We start from the raw sequence: 19,506 nt of genomic DNA, 5'->3' as shown, positions 1-19,506 counted from the left end.
TAAATTTGTTTAAGTAGTTTGTTTAATTTATGTAAAAATAAAATAAAAATTTAATTTATTACTTTATTTATTCGTATTTTAGTTAATGTACCAGAAAATTCTTTAAAAAAAATTGTACTGATAAACAAAATAATTAAAAAAAAATATTTATTTCTTATATATGTATATTTTATATTTTTTATGTAATTTCACCTCATAAACACCACTGTGCCATTGCAAGTGAAGAGCCCAACAAAAAAGCAATTACTCTTCACAACCATTCTTGTCATTTGAAATTGTGCCTGATTGTTGTTCTTGTCTTTTGTCTAACTCTTGTTTTTTATGGCTCATGTCAGTTTTAACGACGTTTGACTATTAGAGCAAAAAGTTCACAATTACAAAAACACACAAAATTTTGTTAGAGGCGCCGTTCACACCTATTGTTTGTCTTGACGACAATTACAGTATTTTTACAATTGTCTACCAGAAAGATCAAGATAAAACTGATGAACCAATTTAGTTGAAAGGGTTTTCAAATCTCTTACTTTTTTTGAAATGTTTCCGGCTTGACCTTTTTATTATCGTTCAAAATTTGTTGCTGTTTATTTAGAGTAAAGTGTTGACTAGTAAAACATCATATTTTGTCAGCAAAAATAGTTTCATATAATAATCTTGTTTGTAAATTATGACCCTCATAAATTTATTCATCTAAACCTTTGGACACAATTTGAATATCTAGAGAAATTGTTGGTACAGAATTTCAAATAAGATTCCTCGTAAAATAAAAACTGCTACAAAATACTTTCAGTGTCATCATAAATAACAAAATAATTCCTCGTTTTTTACATGGATTGCGGAAAATATAAGCGAAATATGTCTTAAGGCAACGATTGTTGGTGTTGTAATGAATGTCTGCTGAACTTAGACTTTTATTTATAAAAATGCGCTTGCTTCATTTTATGTGTGCGTTGAATTTGGGATATTTTTTGGTTTCAAGAAAAAAAAAATAAAAAAATGTTTAGTAAATTAGCGCGTCAATGAGCGGAAATTTTTATTTTTTAGTTGCAGAAAATTTTAACGTCATATTGAAAAGGAAGGAAATCAAGTTAACGTTATAATGAAAGAAAAAATATAAATGACATTTTTAATAATACCTATAGATATTTTAAATAAGATAAATTATTTTAAATTACGCAAGGAATTTTTGGAAATGGCTATATTATTGATAATTTTATATTTAGCTCACATAGGTATAATATACGAACTACATATTTGGGGGATACAAACGGTCTGCTATCAGGTCGTATTGTCATAATGTTGTAAAATATTTTTTTTAATTTAAACAAATTCTTGTTGTGCTGCAAACTAAAAAAGTGTTATTTTATGACAAACCAATTAACATAGTTCAAAAAGTCTTACTAGTTTATAACTTTTTTGTTTGAAACCCAACAAAAATTTGTTTAAACTAAAAAAATATTTTACGACATTATGACAATACGGCCTAAAAGGAGACCGTTTGAATCCCCCAATTATATGTTTAACACATAGATCTGTTAAGGCACTTTCACATTTGTCAAATATTTATTCACTGTTTGAGATAATGGCTTCATTTTTAAATAAATAACATGTATTTCTGATGTTCATTCTAGATATTAAATTGGTTACTCACAAATTGGTTAAAAAAAAGTTATTTGGACAAATAAAGAGATGTTGAAAGGATTTAGGAGACAGAAATAGTTTATCCTTTTGGTGATAAAAATTAAGCAAAAACATTAAAATATTTGTTTAAATAATAAAATACATAATAAGTACTGAGATCGACATTTTTTTTAATTAACACTGTTTTAATTTGCATCCTGTCAATATGGTAAGCAAAGTCTTGAGTGCTACAAGAATAATGTGTTATTTGTACCAAGAGAGGTAAATCCTCCAAACTGCCTGGAGAGATATTGGGATATTGTTAAAGGGAATTGAAGAGCACAAAAAAATGTGGTAGATTTTAAACGGAGATGGACCACCTGCTCGAACAAAGTGAAAAAGCACTATAAAAACCTTAATGGAACCGTTTCCGGAATAGGTTCATAAATTCATCGCTATTGATCAGATCTATAAAAATATTTTTTGTAAATTGTAATAATAATTCCAATCGAATAAAAAAATCAAAACTTTAGGTTTAGTGGTTTCATTTTTATTAACCTATACATATGTATGTTAAGATTTTATCGAGCTCAGTGCTTATGTATGTAGTTATGTTTTGAAAGATACACATTTTAAAAATTTTCTTTATAATTTATATTACTACCATGATGAAAATCTGAAACCTTTTAATTTTAAATAAAATATATTCTGATTGTTTATAAAATTTTGTATTTTTAACCTAATATAACTCCGACATTTAAAGGATTAAAAATAAAAATTGTATATCAAATAAAACTTTGAAAAGTTATCTACAAAAATGTATACAACATAAATTTCATTGGTTCGTTTTAAGGATTTATATCAACACTTTTGTAAAAAAAACTCAAAATAAAATTTCATGTTATACCTATATCGAAAGGCCTCTCTCAGCATTCCCAATTGATATCCATATTGTTCATAAGTATTATCAAGTATAGTAGATGTTTACAGTTCTATATCAAAATATTAATGTATAACTCATAAATCATAAAAGCTTCCAACAATAACAAAATTTGTTTAATTCAAACAGTTTCGACCGTATTATATTACCTAAATTATTTGCTGGGTTATTCTACAATACGCATGTGTGTCGGTGTATGTAGGTATGTTTTTGTAAATAAGTATCAAAGAATTGTTAAATAACAATAACAAAAATAACTAACCTTTTGTTCAAGATATTGATCTTAAGATCTCATATTTAAGGAAGCAGTTCGTTTCCATTAAGCACTTTTGATTTCTTCTTATTTATTAAACGAAACAAAACAGAAAAGTTTCTTTTTGTAATTATCACTCGTTTGTCAAATATACACAATATTATTTTTCTCTTTATTTATTAAATTCACGTAACAATTTGTTACTTATAGTTGATTTTATTATACATTTGTGTTGTGCACAATTCTCTTACACACTTTCGAATTTTTTACTATTTTTTTTTTTATAAACAACAATTTCACCAAAAATAGCTAAACAACCATCATCGGAAATTAATGAAAAAAAATTTTGGTAGCGTGAAGTCAGTTTGGTTGCCAATTGAATTTATTATATAATTTTTAATTGTTGTTTTAGTTTATAATTGGTTTTTATAATTGATTTGATTTGCACTGAACTTTATTTAAGGATGGAGTTTTAAAAAGCTCTTTTCATTATTTTCATTTAATTTTCTTTCAACTTTTTTTTGTTTTGTTTGCAAAGTGCAAAGATTTTTTTCCAATATTCTTTGAGTCGCTTGTTTTTTTGAACTTTGTGTATGTTTATTTCATGAACTTATTGTATTATACCTTTATTTTGATAAAGCTATATATTTAAATATAAAATTTATCCTTTTTTCTTAAATTTTTCTTATTACTTTATCTTTTGATTGGTTTTTTCCGAATATTACATCCAACATTTACAGCTGTTCCGTTCGAACTGTCAGTGAATGTATGAAAATTTGTCTTCGACTCTTTGACATTAGATAATAGTGTTGCCAAATGAGAAAGTACTGGTTACTCAAATAGTAAATAAATTACAGCAGTGTTGATTAACTTTTAAATAGTTTGTCACTTAAGTGAATAAATAAATCGCACAATAATTAATAGTGTGTGCCAAAAGGTAGCAAATTATGTCGGAAAGTAAATTTTTGACTAATATAAGGTGAATAAAATTTCATTAGCTTATAGGACTACACAAATTTTTGACAAACTTAAAATAAATAATAAAACTATTCAAAATTGAAATATGCATCAGAATTGTTTCACAACTTAATTTCATAAAAATAATTGTATTAACATTATTTATAAGTGCAATACTAGTAAATCATATAAATTGAATTATAGCTGATTTGTCACACTTGATTTTTTCAACGATATATGATTAAAATGTGATCCCAGATAGCTTAATATTTGCGTACTTTTATTTCATAGTCACCCAGAGTGTGTTGCTTTCCGCAGACAAAATATTTTAACGATTTGGCTATGGCATCTGTTGATGTAAGCAAACAATTTTACACATTAGTAAATTCGTCAAATTTTAAATCTCCAAACCCGGCAACTGAATTTATATGCTTTTCAAAATATAAACCACTATTTGAGTAATTTTCGGTACATGCTTTTGAGAGTAGGTTTTACAGTAGATTTAGTATATTTTAAACGAACAATTCAGATTTGCTAAATAATTTAATCTGGCAGCTCTCCGGAAAAAGACATATAGCAAAACTCGTTGCTATGAAAATGTTAAGTTTGACATATTTGACAGCAGCGTCGGCGAATTGTGATTTGCAAAAAATTTACACTGCATATAGCAAGAAAATAATATAGAGAGTTGTTTAGAAGTTTATTTTATTTAAAATTGAAAATTAAATAAATCTATCACAAAATATAATGGCACAACCAACAGTTAATGTAGCTGGCTACTTGGCTAATCAAAAGAAAACAACGAATAAAGAACTGGCCACTGAATGGGCTGCCTTGGAAGATCTCCATAATGAAAAGTAGGTTTGGAAATGAAATTTAATTTGGCGTCATCTTAAATTTAAAATTTTTCTAGATTATGGAACGAATTAACTATAAAATTGAACAAATTTGTTCGAAATGCTGCTATGCAGGATGAGGATGCATTATTACAATTATATCAAAACTTCTTACAAACATTTGAAATGAAGTGAGTATAAAGAGGAGTTAATTTTCCATATTAGTAAGGTTATGTGCTATCAGTTTTATTATTTATTCATGTTTGCAATTGTTTTGTTTATAATTTAGAATCAATCCCTATGGTTTAGTTGAAATTGTGGAAGTTATTGTTGACCAAATTACCGACAAAAAGGAAGCCGTCGAATTTTTGGGTAAAATTAAGGATAAAGTGAAGATTTGTGATGAAGCTGTTTGGTATGTTCAGGTGAGTTTTAGGAAAAAGAGAAATAAAATTTGTATGTTGTAAATTAGTTAGAGCTTAGATGATCCAGCAAGTAAATAATTTTGTTTTAACACATTACAGGTTCTCCAAGGTAACATCTACTTGTCAGAGCTTAATGATTTGGAAGCTTGCAAAAAAATCATTGAAGAATTACGTGACATCTTGGAAGATGTGGGTAATGTTACACCAGTTCATGGCAAATACTATATGTTAGCTTCACAGTACTATCGCCGTGTTGGCAAACACAGTGATTATTACCGTTGTGGCTTACAATTTTTGGGTTGTTCAATTGAAGACTATCCTAAAGATCAATGGGCCCAGCAGGCATTCTTTCTGGGTTTGGCGGCATTATTAGGCGATGGCATTTACAACATAGGCGAATTGGTAAATACAAAATATATTTAATAACAATGCTTTATTTAACTATATTAACTGTTTTATTAGCTTGCCCATCCAATTTTGGCATCATTGAAGGGAACAGAGAACGAATGGTTGATGGAGTTGCTTAAAGCATTCAACGTAGGAGATATTAAAAAGTATGTAGATTTAAAAAAAAAAATTTTAAATAAATAAATAATTTGCTATATGTTTTTTCAGGTTTAATGAAATGAAACCAGTTTGGTCTAAAATTCCCGATTTAGCTGCCCAAGAAATAAAATTGCGTCAGAAAATTTCTCTTTTATGTCTGATGGAAATGACTTTTAAACGATCAGCCACACAACGTTCAATTTCCTTTGAAGATATTGCAAACGAGACACAATTACCTCTTAAAGAAGTTGAATTGTTAATTATGAAAGCTTTGGCATTAGACTTGGTAAAAGGAGAAATTGATCAAGTCGCTGGTGTCGTTAATATGTCTTGGGTAAGTAATAAAATATATATGTATTTTTTTGGAAACACTATTAAACACATTTGTTTACATGTAGGTTTTACCTCGTGTACTTGATCGTCCACAAATTGCTGGAATGGCCACAACATTGGATAATTGGATGTCTAGTATCAGTTCGATGGAAAAATTGATGGAATCACGTGCTGCTGAAATTTTAACCAACTAGTATACTTGCAATATATGCAAACATTTAGTTTAAACTCAAATAAACACACATTTTGTAAAATATATATTTAAACAAATTCTTGTATGTACTAGTAATTCGGTTTCGGATAAGGACACAAAGTCGGCCAAAATATTCGGTATGTGGGAAAACAAAAATTATGGAGTTTTAAAATATAAACAGGTTTTGAATATAACTAGAATACACAGATGTATTTTGATCATATAATGTGTAAGCTCCTGTAAATATCATTTTAATTTAAGATGAAAAACAAGATTGATTAAGTTGCAAATGTAAAGTATTTCGCGTATTGCTACTTTTGCGTTAATTTTTATCACGATAGTTATCTCCTTCAAATGATTTGTTTTTTTTGTTTGGACCTTATTTTACAGTGGCACCTAAAATCGATCGAAATTCATCACATTTTAAATTGTACAATTTGAAATCGATCTATTTCCATCCATCGGATATATGAGATTTAACTTGCCAAAATTATAGATGAAGCGATGCGTAACTATTATGAGAACAAATTTTAAATTGACATCACACAGGGATATAAATGATCAAAAAATACAAGATGTTGACTTAAATAGTTTTATTTTGTAGAAAAAAAAATTACTAGATTCACAATTGGCGGTGAAACGCAATATTTGTGTAGCTGACTTACACTTTTGAGCATCTTTTTATTCTAGGATTCTTAGTCGAAATAAATTTCGAATGTTTAGATTATAAATTTCCCTATTATTTCCAAAAAGTTTTGAAATTTTTTTGAATTTATATAACTGACGGACAAGACTTATTTTTTTGAAATAAGTAATTATCTCTGCCGGGGTTAGGGTAATATTGAAATTTGGCAAGCTGATAGATTAGCAACAGTCCTAGAGAATTATAAAAGTGGAATTAGAATATTTAGGCTTGACAGTGGGTGGACAAAAAAAAACCTATATGACTACTACATACTACTATTGAAAATTTATTAATTAAAACTTACGTTTCTGCTGGTTTATGTTCTATTGCAAACAATTTCAACGATTTTTTAAATTATGTTTCGTCAAACAGAAAATTGGAAATACAATAAGGTATTCATTTCAAAAAAAGGGAAAATTTACACAACAAAAACATGAACAAAATTCCCAAAAAAAATACAACTTTTTTTTAATTTTTTTTCTTCTGTTTGTTTTTTAAAATGTACAAAAATCAGAGTGTAATTTTTTTGAAATGAATACCCTCAATGAAAAAATTATATAAACTATATTGCAAATAATATTTTTATTAATTTATTATTTCAGCGTTTAGTGTGCATTTTACTAAATTTGTCAATAATTTTATAAAAAATGGGTGTAATAAAAATATATATTTTTTTTAATTTGGTTTGTTACGTTTTTTTTTTTATCTTGAACATAATCAATGTATATTTATATGTAAGCAATCTCAGTTACTATATCTAATGATACGTTAACAATAATTTTATCATAATATACTAATTTGTTTCAATTTGAATATAGTGTAGGAATTCGTACTTAAAACAAATAAATTTGGCAACAAGCCCTAATTAAATTGTAACATTGGTTTGAATTATGAAAGTATGTATATAAAATGTATGTGTTTACATTAAATATGTATATAGTAGATGGTGAAACATTTTAGATGAGCATGACTGAAAAATGTATGTAGCATGTATGTATATAAAATATTTATGTATTGTACAAAATTATTTAAAATGATAATTTTACTTAAACTTAATAGTTTATCGACCCATAGTCGTTGTTATAATATTAATACTTCCATTTCTAAAATGGTATGGAAAGTATTGCTGCATTACTCAAATGTTCAAACAACGCAGCTTACGTTCCGGTATACGTGAGGTGAATTCAAAGCTAGGTGGTCGTCTAATTTCTTCATGAGAATCTCGCCGTATGCGCTCTGGATTCATACCCATCACAGTCCAAACGGGTATACTACGTTTGTGTAATTCGTTTAACACTAATGTTTCCAATTGAAATAAATGCTCATCCCATACTTCTGGTATTTCTTCATGCATAAACTTTGCCAAACGCAATAGATATTCAGCATTATGGCCGCTGGGTCCTTGACATTCCACAATTTGTTTTGCAACATCTTCCAAACTGTCTTCGCCCAGCCAGTGCTCGCTGTCGGTATTGGCCACATAAACTAAAACTTCTAAAGCTTCACCGCCAAATGGTGTGTCGTAGGATGCAACGCGGGGGTAAAATTTCGTGTCAACTGTTGTATATCCACCTTAAATGAAGAATAAAATAAATTTGATTATATACTTATGCAGGTAAGTTTAACAATAAATAATACAGCTGCTGGTATAGACAACGATAGAATTTCGAAACATTTTATTAGCTATAGATACAATTCAAATAGTTTCGGTTTATTCAAACAATTTTCAAGCTCTATAATTTGGAAACTAGAATAGATGTTTGTGGTAGTCAACTGAGATGTCAATAAACCTGCCTACTATTATGATTTACCCTTTTGCCACGCCCACAATATAACTTAAGCTATCAGAAATATTCAAACAATTGTTATTATATGGTGGTCGAAAATATTTGACAGCTTTCTGCATAATGAAAAATTCTGTGTTAATTCCCTAAGATAATGTTAAGTTTAAAATGATCTGTAATAGGTACATATGTTTTGACTTACTGTAGGATCTTGAATTGTATTACTTTATTATTTCTAACAGTAACTACAGGTCTTCATTTTGAAAAGATCTGTTAAATTTGTCAACTTCTTCTATCTAATTATTTTTGGCCATATTTTTAATTGAGAAATTTTAAAATAAGACAACGGTAAAATATTAATTTTGCCAATAATGCCGTACGAAGAGTTACATTGAACGAACTTTGTATTTTGTTGTTGTTTGGATCTTAAAATATGTCCAGAATATAATAATAATTGAACAATTTCCTTCGAATAGGCCATACATCCTTGACTATATTACGATTAATAAATTTCATGTTTCCAATAACCCTTTAAGTAATCGGATGATCAATACCACTTTATGATGGTTTAATAATTATTTTTTTAAATACTCAAAGCCGTTTTTAATTTTTTACATAAATGTAATGTTTACTACTTACCTAAAGTGCACTCTCGTTGTTTCAAGTAATCTAAAGCCGTTTGTCCTGTTATTCTATAAGCACAGCCCCATGTAATACCCTGAAAATAATAAAAATTATAAGTGATAAAACAGTTAATACAATAGAAATACTGCAGATCAATTATAAAATACAGTGGTAATGTAGTTTATGAAATAGTGTTTGATAAAACAGTATCAATGTGTTAAAGCAGTTTATAATTATTTTGATAGACAGTGTAAAATGTGATAAAGCAGGGTTTTATTTATTTTTAACTCAAGATAGTGCTGCCACCGCAAATTTTATATTAAATTAAACAATGTGCTAAAAATAATAAAACTTTTAGCATATTTTTGTAAATTGTATTATGTTCATGATAATAATTTTAGTATTAAATCTGTCAGTATAACTTTAGGTTAAAACATAACTATACATTGTGATTTGACTTTCAGATTGTCACCTCAATTGTACTCTAGATATTCGACAATAATTAAAATAAAAAAATTAAATACTTAAAATTTCCATAAATTAGCCTCTTTTTTTGCTGAATCTTTCAATAATGTTGTTTTAAGTTTGAACCACAAATTTTCCACACGATTTTATAGACAAACATCTGGCATCACAGTGAACATAAACACAAAATATGCCTGTTTGTTTTTCTATTTTTATCATGATGAAAATTTTTTGTTTATTATCTATCAACAACTAAGCTGTGTAGTAATTCCCATTTTCTTTTTTCTTATATAGTTTGTATATATACATCGTGTGATGCATAGTATTTGGAGGCTAACAGTTGTTTTCTTCGAGTCTTCCATGCTTGTCTCTCGGGGTCACATACGAGTTCCTGGTAACTCTGCATAATGAATTGCACACTTCGGTGTTTAATTGATTTGTTCATACCCTGGGGAAAGTCCCCGGGCCTAGGATAGAAAGTATCAAGGCGTGAAAAGTATTTCCTTTCGAATTTGAAATATTCGCCTATATTCCGCAGAAATTCGCATGCATCTATAGAGAGTTTCACTTGAGACGAATTTATATGCATGTGTCTGCGGAAACGTGCCAGATTTATAAGTCATTGACAAGTTGTGAAGAACTCGTCAGAGTTTCTTCCTACACTCAATGGGGCTTAAATTGGGAAATTCGGATCGTAACAACAAAATAAATGCAGCCTTTATTTTTTCGATATAAAAAAATACAAACGAATTTTTTACTAAATAAATTTTTAAAATTATTTCAATAATTTTGACGAGTTTGGTTTATTAACATACATATCTCAAATCGAAATATGGATTTTTAGACACTATTTTATTTTCTATGTATCGCTGGTTAAAATGTAACAACGGTAATGCAAATTTCTATTTTTTCGGTAACGGTATATTAGCGGTAACTGCTTATTTCGGTATTTACTGTTATTTCGGTAACATAATTTCGGTTTGACTTTATTAATTAGTCCCGGTCCACACTATGAAACATTTGCAGCAAAACATTTGAGTTTGTTGATGAAAGGGGAAAGAGGAATGAAAAAGGTAACTTTGTTTCATGTACATGAAGTTTTTGTTGAGTATGTCATCCACATTTATTCGTTCGTATTCGTACTGTACAGAAATGTCAAAAACTGAAAAGCAAAAACTTCACTGTGTGGACACGAATGCAGTTTCAAAAGAGAATTTAAAAATGTTTTGCAGCAAATGTTTCACAGTGTGGACCGGGACTTAATAAACTTTACAAAAATTAAAAATGAGGTTACATTATCTATATGTATTTAATAAACTCAATTATTGAAATAAATAGTTTTTATTTTTTATTTAAAATTATTTATTATATAAATAATAATTTTAACGGTAATTGTTGTTATTTCGGTAACGGCAGCATTTTAGGGCAAACGTTAGCTTAGCGGTAACGGTAGCCAATGTTGGTATGTCGTTTAAATGATTTTTGATAATGTTTGATAAAGTTTATTCAAACGCTAAGTTGTTTATGTAGGTCATGGAATTTATTTGAGTGTGTATTAAGCCTTAGATAAAATTTAGAGGTTTCCATGCAATTGCTTAATTTTATGGTTTATTTCTGAATATTTTTTAAATATTAAGTTTAGATATGAAATAAAATTGTTTTTGACTCACCTCTTTATCCTCAACTAGAGTAGCTACACGTCCAGGCTGAAAAAAAGGAAATAAACATTTTATTATTATTAATTTATAAAATACATATTACGATTACAAAGATAATGCACATATGCCGTTTTTATATATGCATACGTATAAAATAAACAAAGAAATAAATAATAATTTTTACTTTTATAAAAATACAATTGCATTTTAATATTTAAATATGTATGCATGTAATTTAAACGTCCGTCCTTCACCCAATATACATATTTCAATGCGAATATGTATTTACAACCACTAATGGCACTACTGCTTGAACTAAATAAGAAATTAATCGATTATAAGTCTTATAAAAGACCCCCACACATCATCATCATCTTCTACGTGAGATCATGAGCAAAACAATTATCTTCAATAACATTCATTGTTTAAATGTTTTTATAAGATTTTAAAGGCGGCTGACTATATGTAATTATTTACACTTAAAAGCAGAACAAATAAAATAACAAGTTAATGCCTGATAATTTTTATTGCATTTATTATACTTAAACGTAAATTTCTTTCTGTATGTAATTTATTACACATAATTTGCGAACCTATTTCACTCTATAAATTTTAACCGATTAAAAAAGAACTTAGTAACAAAATAAAGAAAATAGAAAAAAGCCCCAACGAAGTAAATGTTAAATTTAAATGAGTAACATAATAAAATCTTACATTAAAATAGAAGGTTTTGTAATTTATTTCAATAATAATAATCTACATTTGTTTATCTTATATGGATTAAACCAAACAAATTTTAATGCAATCATTCCTAATGTAATACAAATTAACTTCTAAACTAAACAAAAAACTTGAAATATGTTTTAAAAGTAAAGTTTTAATGAAAATAATAATTTAAAAAAAAATATTTGGGTCCATATGGGGGTTGAACTTGCTACCATCCGTTTCTTAATAAAGTTTACCTTTTAACACCAATTTGGTGGCCTGGGTTCAAATCTCAGTACAAACATTGTTGTATGTCTTCAAGAAGAAAAAAATGTGTCTATTTATCTTCCGCTTATATTATTCTGCTAGACAATTAATAGCTTGGGTTCAAATTTCAGAGAAATCAAAGTAGTTTTTGTTTATTACGAGATACACAAATTTATGATTTTAATATGATTTTAATAATTTTTATGATTAAATTAGTTTAAATTTAATTGTTATTAACTTCATAAGTATGTCAATAATGTCAATACATACATTCATACAAATTTAATTCAAATATCCATTATGACTACGATGTCCACGCTTTTGTTTAAAATAGAAGTAAGGAAACCGATACAGAACTAGTGCCGTTATTCGTTTCTAGGAGGCACATTTTAGAAATTCAACAATTCATGGAGTAATGTCTCCAATTCTTGGTATTCAAACTTTTTTAGCTGGCCTGCGCGATCTGTGTCTTCCGTGTCAACAAACACCACTACTGAACCGTACAAACCATCTCTCTCACGTTGAAACCGGTCGAGAACACATTCACCTTAAGTTTTTTTAAACTAATGACGTAAAGCAAAACTTCCTGCATATGACGCTTTGTTGGCACATAATTCGACATTTTCCAAGCAAAATACGTTGTTCTTTACACTATAATTTTAAATAACTAAGTGAGAATAAATGACAGATATACATATGTATACCCTTCAAAACGACATATAAGTTATTAAAAACAAAAACCGAGTTCAAAAGTGAATCCCGACTTTTTAAGTTATACACCCAATAGAAATTCCATATATTGTTACAGTTGACCTTTGACTTCCACGATTTAAGAGTTAAAGTTGTCAGATTTTAGTAAAACTTTCGAGTTACATATACATATGTATGTATATAAAATTATGTGGACTATAATATTTTGAATAAGGCAAACAAAAATTTTCTTTCCGAAATCCGATTTTGAAATTCTTAAGAACTTAAAATAGTATATCGTATATATATCGAAATATAAATTATTGAATTCGTAACAGGTGTAGTTCGCAAATCCATATTGAAAGTAATGTAAATAGTAATTGCTACTTTGAAAAAATAAAAATTCTCCCCTCCCAAATATTTAACGTTATGATACGAAGGCAAAAACTCATATACAAGTAAATTTGGATATACATATTTAAAATTGTTTATTATACCCTTCACCTTCGTGAGAAGGCTATATATATGTCTGTCATTCCGTTCGAAATTTCCACAATATAATTTTCCGACCCTATAAAGTATATACATATATTCTGGATCCTTATAGATAGCGGAGTCGACTAAGCCATGTCCGTCTGTCTGTTGAAATCAACTTTCCGAAGCCCCAAAATAACTTACATATACGATTCATACATCAATATCTTCGGAATTCTTCCGGCTAGGTTGCTATTTGAAATCGAGAAAATCGGTCCACAAATGGCTGAGATATAAGGAAAAAACCAAACGCAATAAAGTTTTTCATGAAATATTTTCAATTATTTTGAAATACAATTTATTTTATTTTAATAATAACTGCGGACATACTTCAACACACTTGCAAAAAAAAAAATAAATTATATATATAATTTTACAGAAAAAAAAATTTTTGATTTATTTTAGAAATTGGTGTTGGTGCGTGATGTTTTTGATTCCAAATGACATAAAAAAATGATTTTCATTACTTATACAACATTGGCCATCACGTGGTGGTATGCCAAAAATATCGCCAAAATTAGTTATATGCCTAATGCACATACATATGTATATAGAATTAATATTATCGCAATACAAAAATAATTTATACATATTTTAATTAGAAAACAGTATCTTTCGAAACTAATTACGGATTTTTTCCAGATTTAACTTAGTCGGACTTCTAAATCTTTTAATAAAAGTATACACATTCTTGAATTTGGACCGATTAAAAAAATTAACAAATTTTTTTAATATTTCCATGGAAAACGTCCGGGAAAGAATAGTTTTCAAATTTATATTTTAGTTTCAAAAACGTAGTCCCTGTAATAAATAGTATTCGTCTTGTGTTCGGTAAAATCATACAAGGCCCTTCCGCTCTTCACAAGAACAAACAGTGTTTCAATTTACACAAAAACGTTTTAAAAATGTCGGCATGATCATAAGGACCAAACAAACATATTCGAGAGAAACCTAAAATGCTATGCAAGTCAATTATTTGACACAGCGACTAAAATCAACGATTTAACTTGACACATTTAATTTAAATTTATTGCACTATTATTTTGCTGCTTTTCTTATGTGCTTTATATTCGATTTTTATTTATTCATTACTTATTGCGATTATTTACAAGTCTGTATTTATTTACAATATTAAATAATTTTATTTGTATTTATAATATACATACATAATATGTATGTAACTAATTGATAAAGAACTTGTATTTTATTTATATTATTTATTTAGCACAGGTTTGTTAAGGGTTTCGCAAATTGTAATTAAATTCTAATCAGTTGCAATCATCTAAATTGCAAATAGAAATAAATAAATTAAAAGGGGTGCCGAATAATGATCATGGGCAAAATTAAATAATACAAATTAATAGAATTAATTAAGTGACTAAGTGAATAAGAAAACGCATTGCAAATAAGCGAAACTTTTGGAACTATTTACATATTTATATGTGAGTAATGTAATTGTTGGAGCAAATTTATCTAAACTTATAAAAAATAAAACTTCTTTGCCTATTCCAATAATATATTTGTACTTTTGCACTTTTAATTCAATTTCTTACAAACTCACCTTGTCAACTGTACCGCGATGTGTTGTGTTGCCCTGCCAAAATCTCCGATTATAACCTCTTATATAACCAGTTATGCATTTGTTGTACTCAAAACCCGGATACCAGCACAATGAACCATAACCAAATACCCAGCAATGGGTGTCATTTCCATTTGCAGCGGCGCCCAAATTATTATTGTCATCATCGACAAAGTTGCCATTTAGAAAGAGATTTTCAAAATGTTCGGGTAAAGCATGGACGGACGCAGATTTTAAATGAGGTGTGGGTGGGATGCGTAAATAAAAATTATCAGCCATTTTGTTTGTAGAGTGAAATAAATTACGTTACGAGTTGTTTTAAATAAATGTTAGCTAAATTTATGTGTCGCGGTGATGAACAATGAGATCCTTTTAAATTCGTTTAGCACTCTGGAGGCTTTTAGATGACTTTTCGTGTGGGCTCGATTTAATAAAATCTTTCTTTTTTGCTTTGCACTTTCTAAAATGATTACTTGGTGATGCAAATTAATTTTAGACATCGATAAATTTCAATAGTGGTAATTTGCCAAGGACTTTAGACGGTTTGCCAAAGGATTGTTTATTAATTTAGCTTTTGTTTTCACAAATTTAACATTTTAATTTAGTTTCTTTTTTTTTGCCAGTTTTTATAGCATTTTTTGTATTTTATTTAAATTTATAACGTTTTGTTAAACTGAAAATAAATAATTGTATATAGGAGAATTTAATAAAATGTTGTACATATTATTTCGTTTAATTTTATTTATATTTATTTTTTTTTATTATTTTATTGTCACTTTTTTCTCACAACCGTAACCGTACTTGTTTTAGCACTTCCGTTCCCGGCATAAGATCGCTGGGAACTGAATTTTAGTAAATATTATTGCTTAAAAGTAAAAAAAAACAATAATAAATACAATTCTTCATTCTATTTTATTTTTGTTTGTTTGTTTTTATTTTCGTTTAATTCTTTCTAATCTATGACGATTTATACAATATTCGCTCTTTAATGCAAATTTGAAATGAAATTGGTGTGTGTACTATTAAAGCTCCTACCTTAATTTGCCGCATATTCAGTTTGTCATTTTGTTTGTAATAAAGTGGTAAATTTTAACAAGATCGAACATTGATCGCTAGTTCATGGTCACGAAATTTATAGAAATTTAGCAACTTTACAAAACTTTGAATTAAATTAAAATTTCCTAACTAAAGGCTGGAATATTTGCTGTGTTTACGTACTAGATTTCCATGTTTTAGAAATTTACCGATATCTTATATAACATTATCATATATGTATGTAAGTAATTCCAAAAACCTGAACACATTTACAAAACTTTCTATTAGCTTAGAAATGTTACGGTTAGTTTCGGATCAAGCCGAATATTGCTTTATTGGTTCGTTTCGGTCTCCTTCTGAAAAATCGATTTATATTGAACTCTACTAATTTATACTTAAAAAAAATATTTAGAATGTATGTATATTGTTATGAAATTGCAATATCAATTTGAATTTAACTGTATAATAATGTAATGGCTGCTTGCAACATTCATCAGTAGAGTTATTAACATTGTTTATAAGTATGACAAGATTAACTGTGAAACAGCATTAAATGATCAAGGTGATCATTGTGCAAATAGAACATAAAATAGAACAAATACTATTGTAGGAATTTCCGTTAGATTATGCATGAGACTTCTTAAAGATGATGCTGTGAATATATGTAAATAGTAATAGCGAGTTGAGAGTGAGTCAGTGTATGATAGCCTATGATGATTTAAAATCAACCAGTGTATTCTTGTAAATTATATAGTTTGTTTTTAAAGTATGTGTATTAAAAGAAAGTTAACATTTAAATTATTGTGTTAATTTAAATAAATAAAGTTTTGTTGCAATTCTGAAAATACTGCTATTCTGAAAATGCAATTAAAAGAATACGATTTATTTAAAAGAAATAAACCTCCTTTTTTAAAAAGGTAAAAACGTAACAATATTATACACAGTGTATTACCACTGACTATAGCTCAATTAACGATTGTTTGTTTGTTAGTTTTTTCTACTTTGATCCGTAAAATACCCGACATACGAATTATACTAACAACAACTGTAGGTAATAATTCTACTCTTCTCTCTTTCGCGTGGCTACTTATCGTTGAAATCCGAATGAAAAGGAAAGAAAATTGTTTGCGCAAAATTTCTTTCTTTTATAATTTTGTAGTTAGACAGCCGTACGACCAGACATCATCTAATTTATTTTTCACATTATACTGTTAATATTTATTAGTTTAGTTTATATTATTCTGTTGTTTGCAAAACTATATCAATTCGTATGTACATATTTTACAAACAGTGGGAGCCAAAAATATGTTTTCATTTTAGTATTTGAATATAAATACATAAATATAAATTTTAAATTAAACCAAATTTTGTCGAAATCGTCGTGTTCTACCTATTTATGCATAGACCCCTTTCACACTAGGCAATTTAGGTGCAAGTCCCTTGCCCAACAACAAAACTGCATGCAAAATTTTCTTCTCCTTAACCCGTCATTACCTCTGGCATCAACAAACACAAGAGACTTGCGCAACTAAATTGCTTAGTATGAAATAAGTCATAAGAACCGCAATTTTATCAATTGGTATTCGATTTGAAAACATACTTTTTTCACATACTGTAACAGATATAAAATACATACATTGGTTTACGATTAAATCAAAACTTTTCCAAATATTAAATTAATAGGACAAAACAAACATTTTTTGAAAATAGTAAATAATGTAAAAAGTATGTATGGAAATTTCGGTTTAATTTTTACAAAAATTGTCTGGCCTTTTTAGTGACTTTTATTGGATATGAATCATATCATATGATATCCCTTGTTTTTTATTAAATATTCAATCGCCTGCTTTAAAATATTTTGTCATTCCCTTATAACCGCATCTGAAAGCTGTCTTCGTGGTATAATTTGAAGCCCGTATTTTGCGATCTACATAGGTTTTTTATGGCATTGAGATTTGGCGATCTCTAAACAAGTAACCAATCAGTTACAACACTAGAGTTGTGTCGTCCTGGAATATCAAAGATAGAGACATATTTTCCTCGGCGTAGGAATACTTAACATTGTTTAAAATCTGATTCCAGTCATAGTATAGTTTATGATATTAATTGGACCCTGAAAAACAGCCCTTCACCATAATATTGCCACTGCCAAAATGGACTGTGTGTACTTGGTGTCCAGTCTCTGTCTTCTCGGACGCCTTACAAATGATTTCCCATCACTTACTCTCAAATTGTTTCTGTCTTGACCAGTTTAAATGTACTTTCTCAAATTGTATACGAACAATGCGGTATTATTTATAAATAATAGTTTTTATTTCGCGGCGCTATAGCAACCAAGATCAGCCTCAATTGCACTGGGGTTAACAGTTTGAGAATTAATTTCCAATTTTAGATTATTGATTTACTATATTTTAATAGCAAACCGGAAATTACGGAATATAATTTTCAAAAAGTTTATATTATATTGTCACTCACTGTATATAAAATTCTTGATTGACATATCCATTTACATATTGTACATATAAGTAAAAATTATGCATATTTCTGTCGGACACTTCGAATTTTTATATTCAAACAAAGTGGAAAACATATGATTCTACTTTATATATCAAAATAATTGACAAAACAATACATACTGAATGATTTTTAATGTAATAGAACATTTAAATAAATATATGTATGTATGTATGTATATAAGTTTGTTACCTAAAAACTTCTGGGAGATTAACAAATAGGGGATTTCCGTTGAAGAGTTTTAATTAAGGAATTACAATAAATAGTTCTTAGATTTGTTACAAATAATTTAACACACCTATTGTCCCTTTATGAGCTACATTCATCCTCAAAAGTAAAAGTTATTATAATAGTAAACATTTCTACGCTTAATTAATTAGAATATTTATATCAATATTGTTAGGCAAAACATTTCTATAACGAGTTTATTATTATTTATTGTGTATCAAAATATGTTAAGTGATAAAAAAATTGACTTAATAACATCTGCTTTTGTTTAATATATCAAGAGCCATATAAAAAATCGAATTTATATAATATTCACGGTTTGTTTTTATTTGCATATTCTAAATAAAAACAAACAAGCTTTTATCATTTGCATAAGTAAATTCCATAATAATTTAATTACAAAATAAAAGCAAATATATATACTGCGTAACAAAAGTATCATATCGATCATAAACCCTTTAAAGTAAAAGAAGTTTATACTATGTTCACATTTGCAGAGTTAATCATCTCAAACGTGATTAAGCTCTAATCACTTCAAAATCGAGATGATTATCCATACATTTAAATGATTTGTTAATCACTTCAAATTAACATGATTAAATCTTAATCACTTCATTAATCACGTAGGATCAACTGAA

General features: G+C 27.9%; 3 protein-coding genes across 4 annotated transcripts in view; 1 reads left to right on the top strand and 2 right to left on the bottom strand.

Annotated features, from left to right (window-relative positions):
* Nucleotides 1–3,491, bottom strand: part of Hmgcr (HMG coenzyme A reductase) — a 65,481-nt gene extending 61,990 nt beyond the window's left edge. For both annotated transcript variants that reach the window (XM_065515499.1, XM_065515500.1), the window contains exon 1: nucleotides 2,820–3,491. The gene's annotated coding sequence lies outside the window, so the exon portion shown is untranslated. The remainder of the gene's footprint in view (nucleotides 1–2,819) is intronic.
* Nucleotides 3,492–4,441: 950 nt separating this feature from the next.
* Nucleotides 4,442–6,177, top strand: Rpn9 (regulatory particle non-ATPase 9). Its single transcript, XM_065515497.1, has 7 exons — nucleotides 4,442–4,624; nucleotides 4,681–4,794; nucleotides 4,893–5,028; nucleotides 5,128–5,430; nucleotides 5,491–5,582; nucleotides 5,644–5,908; nucleotides 5,973–6,177. Exons 1-7 carry the CDS (start codon nucleotides 4,515–4,517, stop codon nucleotides 6,099–6,101), a joined length of 1,149 nt encoding a protein of 382 aa, XP_065371569.1. The 5' UTR covers nucleotides 4,442–4,514; the 3' UTR covers nucleotides 6,102–6,177.
* Nucleotides 6,178–7,348: 1,171 nt separating this feature from the next.
* LOC135963580 (glutathione-specific gamma-glutamylcyclotransferase 1) lies at nucleotides 7,349–15,954 on the bottom strand. Its single transcript, XM_065515498.1, has 4 exons — nucleotides 15,074–15,954; nucleotides 11,329–11,364; nucleotides 9,209–9,287; nucleotides 7,349–8,357 (listed from the first exon to the last, which is right to left on the bottom strand). Exons 1-4 carry the CDS (start codon nucleotides 15,368–15,370, stop codon nucleotides 7,921–7,923), a joined length of 849 nt encoding a protein of 282 aa, XP_065371570.1. The 5' UTR covers nucleotides 15,371–15,954; the 3' UTR covers nucleotides 7,349–7,920.
* Nucleotides 15,955–19,506: the final 3,552 nt, after the last annotated feature.

This window comes from Calliphora vicina, chromosome 1 (assembly GCF_958450345.1).
Source record: "Calliphora vicina chromosome 1, idCalVici1.1, whole genome shotgun sequence".
Classification (NCBI taxonomy): domain Eukaryota; kingdom Metazoa; phylum Arthropoda; class Insecta; order Diptera; family Calliphoridae; genus Calliphora; species Calliphora vicina.
This window is presented reverse-complemented; position numbering and strand designations above follow the sequence as displayed.

Coding starts and splice junctions, on each gene's coding strand:
- Rpn9 (XM_065515497.1), top strand. CDS start 4,515: ATGGCACAACCAACAGTTAATGTAGCTGGCTACTTGGCTAATCAAAAG. Junction 5,583..5,643: donor AACGTAGGAGATATTAAAAA/GTATGTAGATTT, acceptor ATGTTTTTTCAG/GTTTAATGAAATGAAACCAG. Junction 5,909..5,972: donor GTGTCGTTAATATGTCTTGG/GTAAGTAATAAA, acceptor GTTTACATGTAG/GTTTTACCTCGTGTACTTGA.
- LOC135963580 (XM_065515498.1), bottom strand. CDS start 15,370: ATGGCTGATAATTTTTATTTACGCATCCCACCCACACCTCATTTAAAA. Junction 11,365..15,073: donor ATCGCGGTACAGTTGACAAG/GTGAGTTTGTAA, acceptor CCTTTTTTTCAG/CCTGGACGTGTAGCTACTCT. Junction 8,358..9,208: donor ACAACGAGAGTGCACTTTAG/GTAAGTAGTAAA, acceptor TCTTCATTTAAG/GTGGATATACAACAGTTGAC.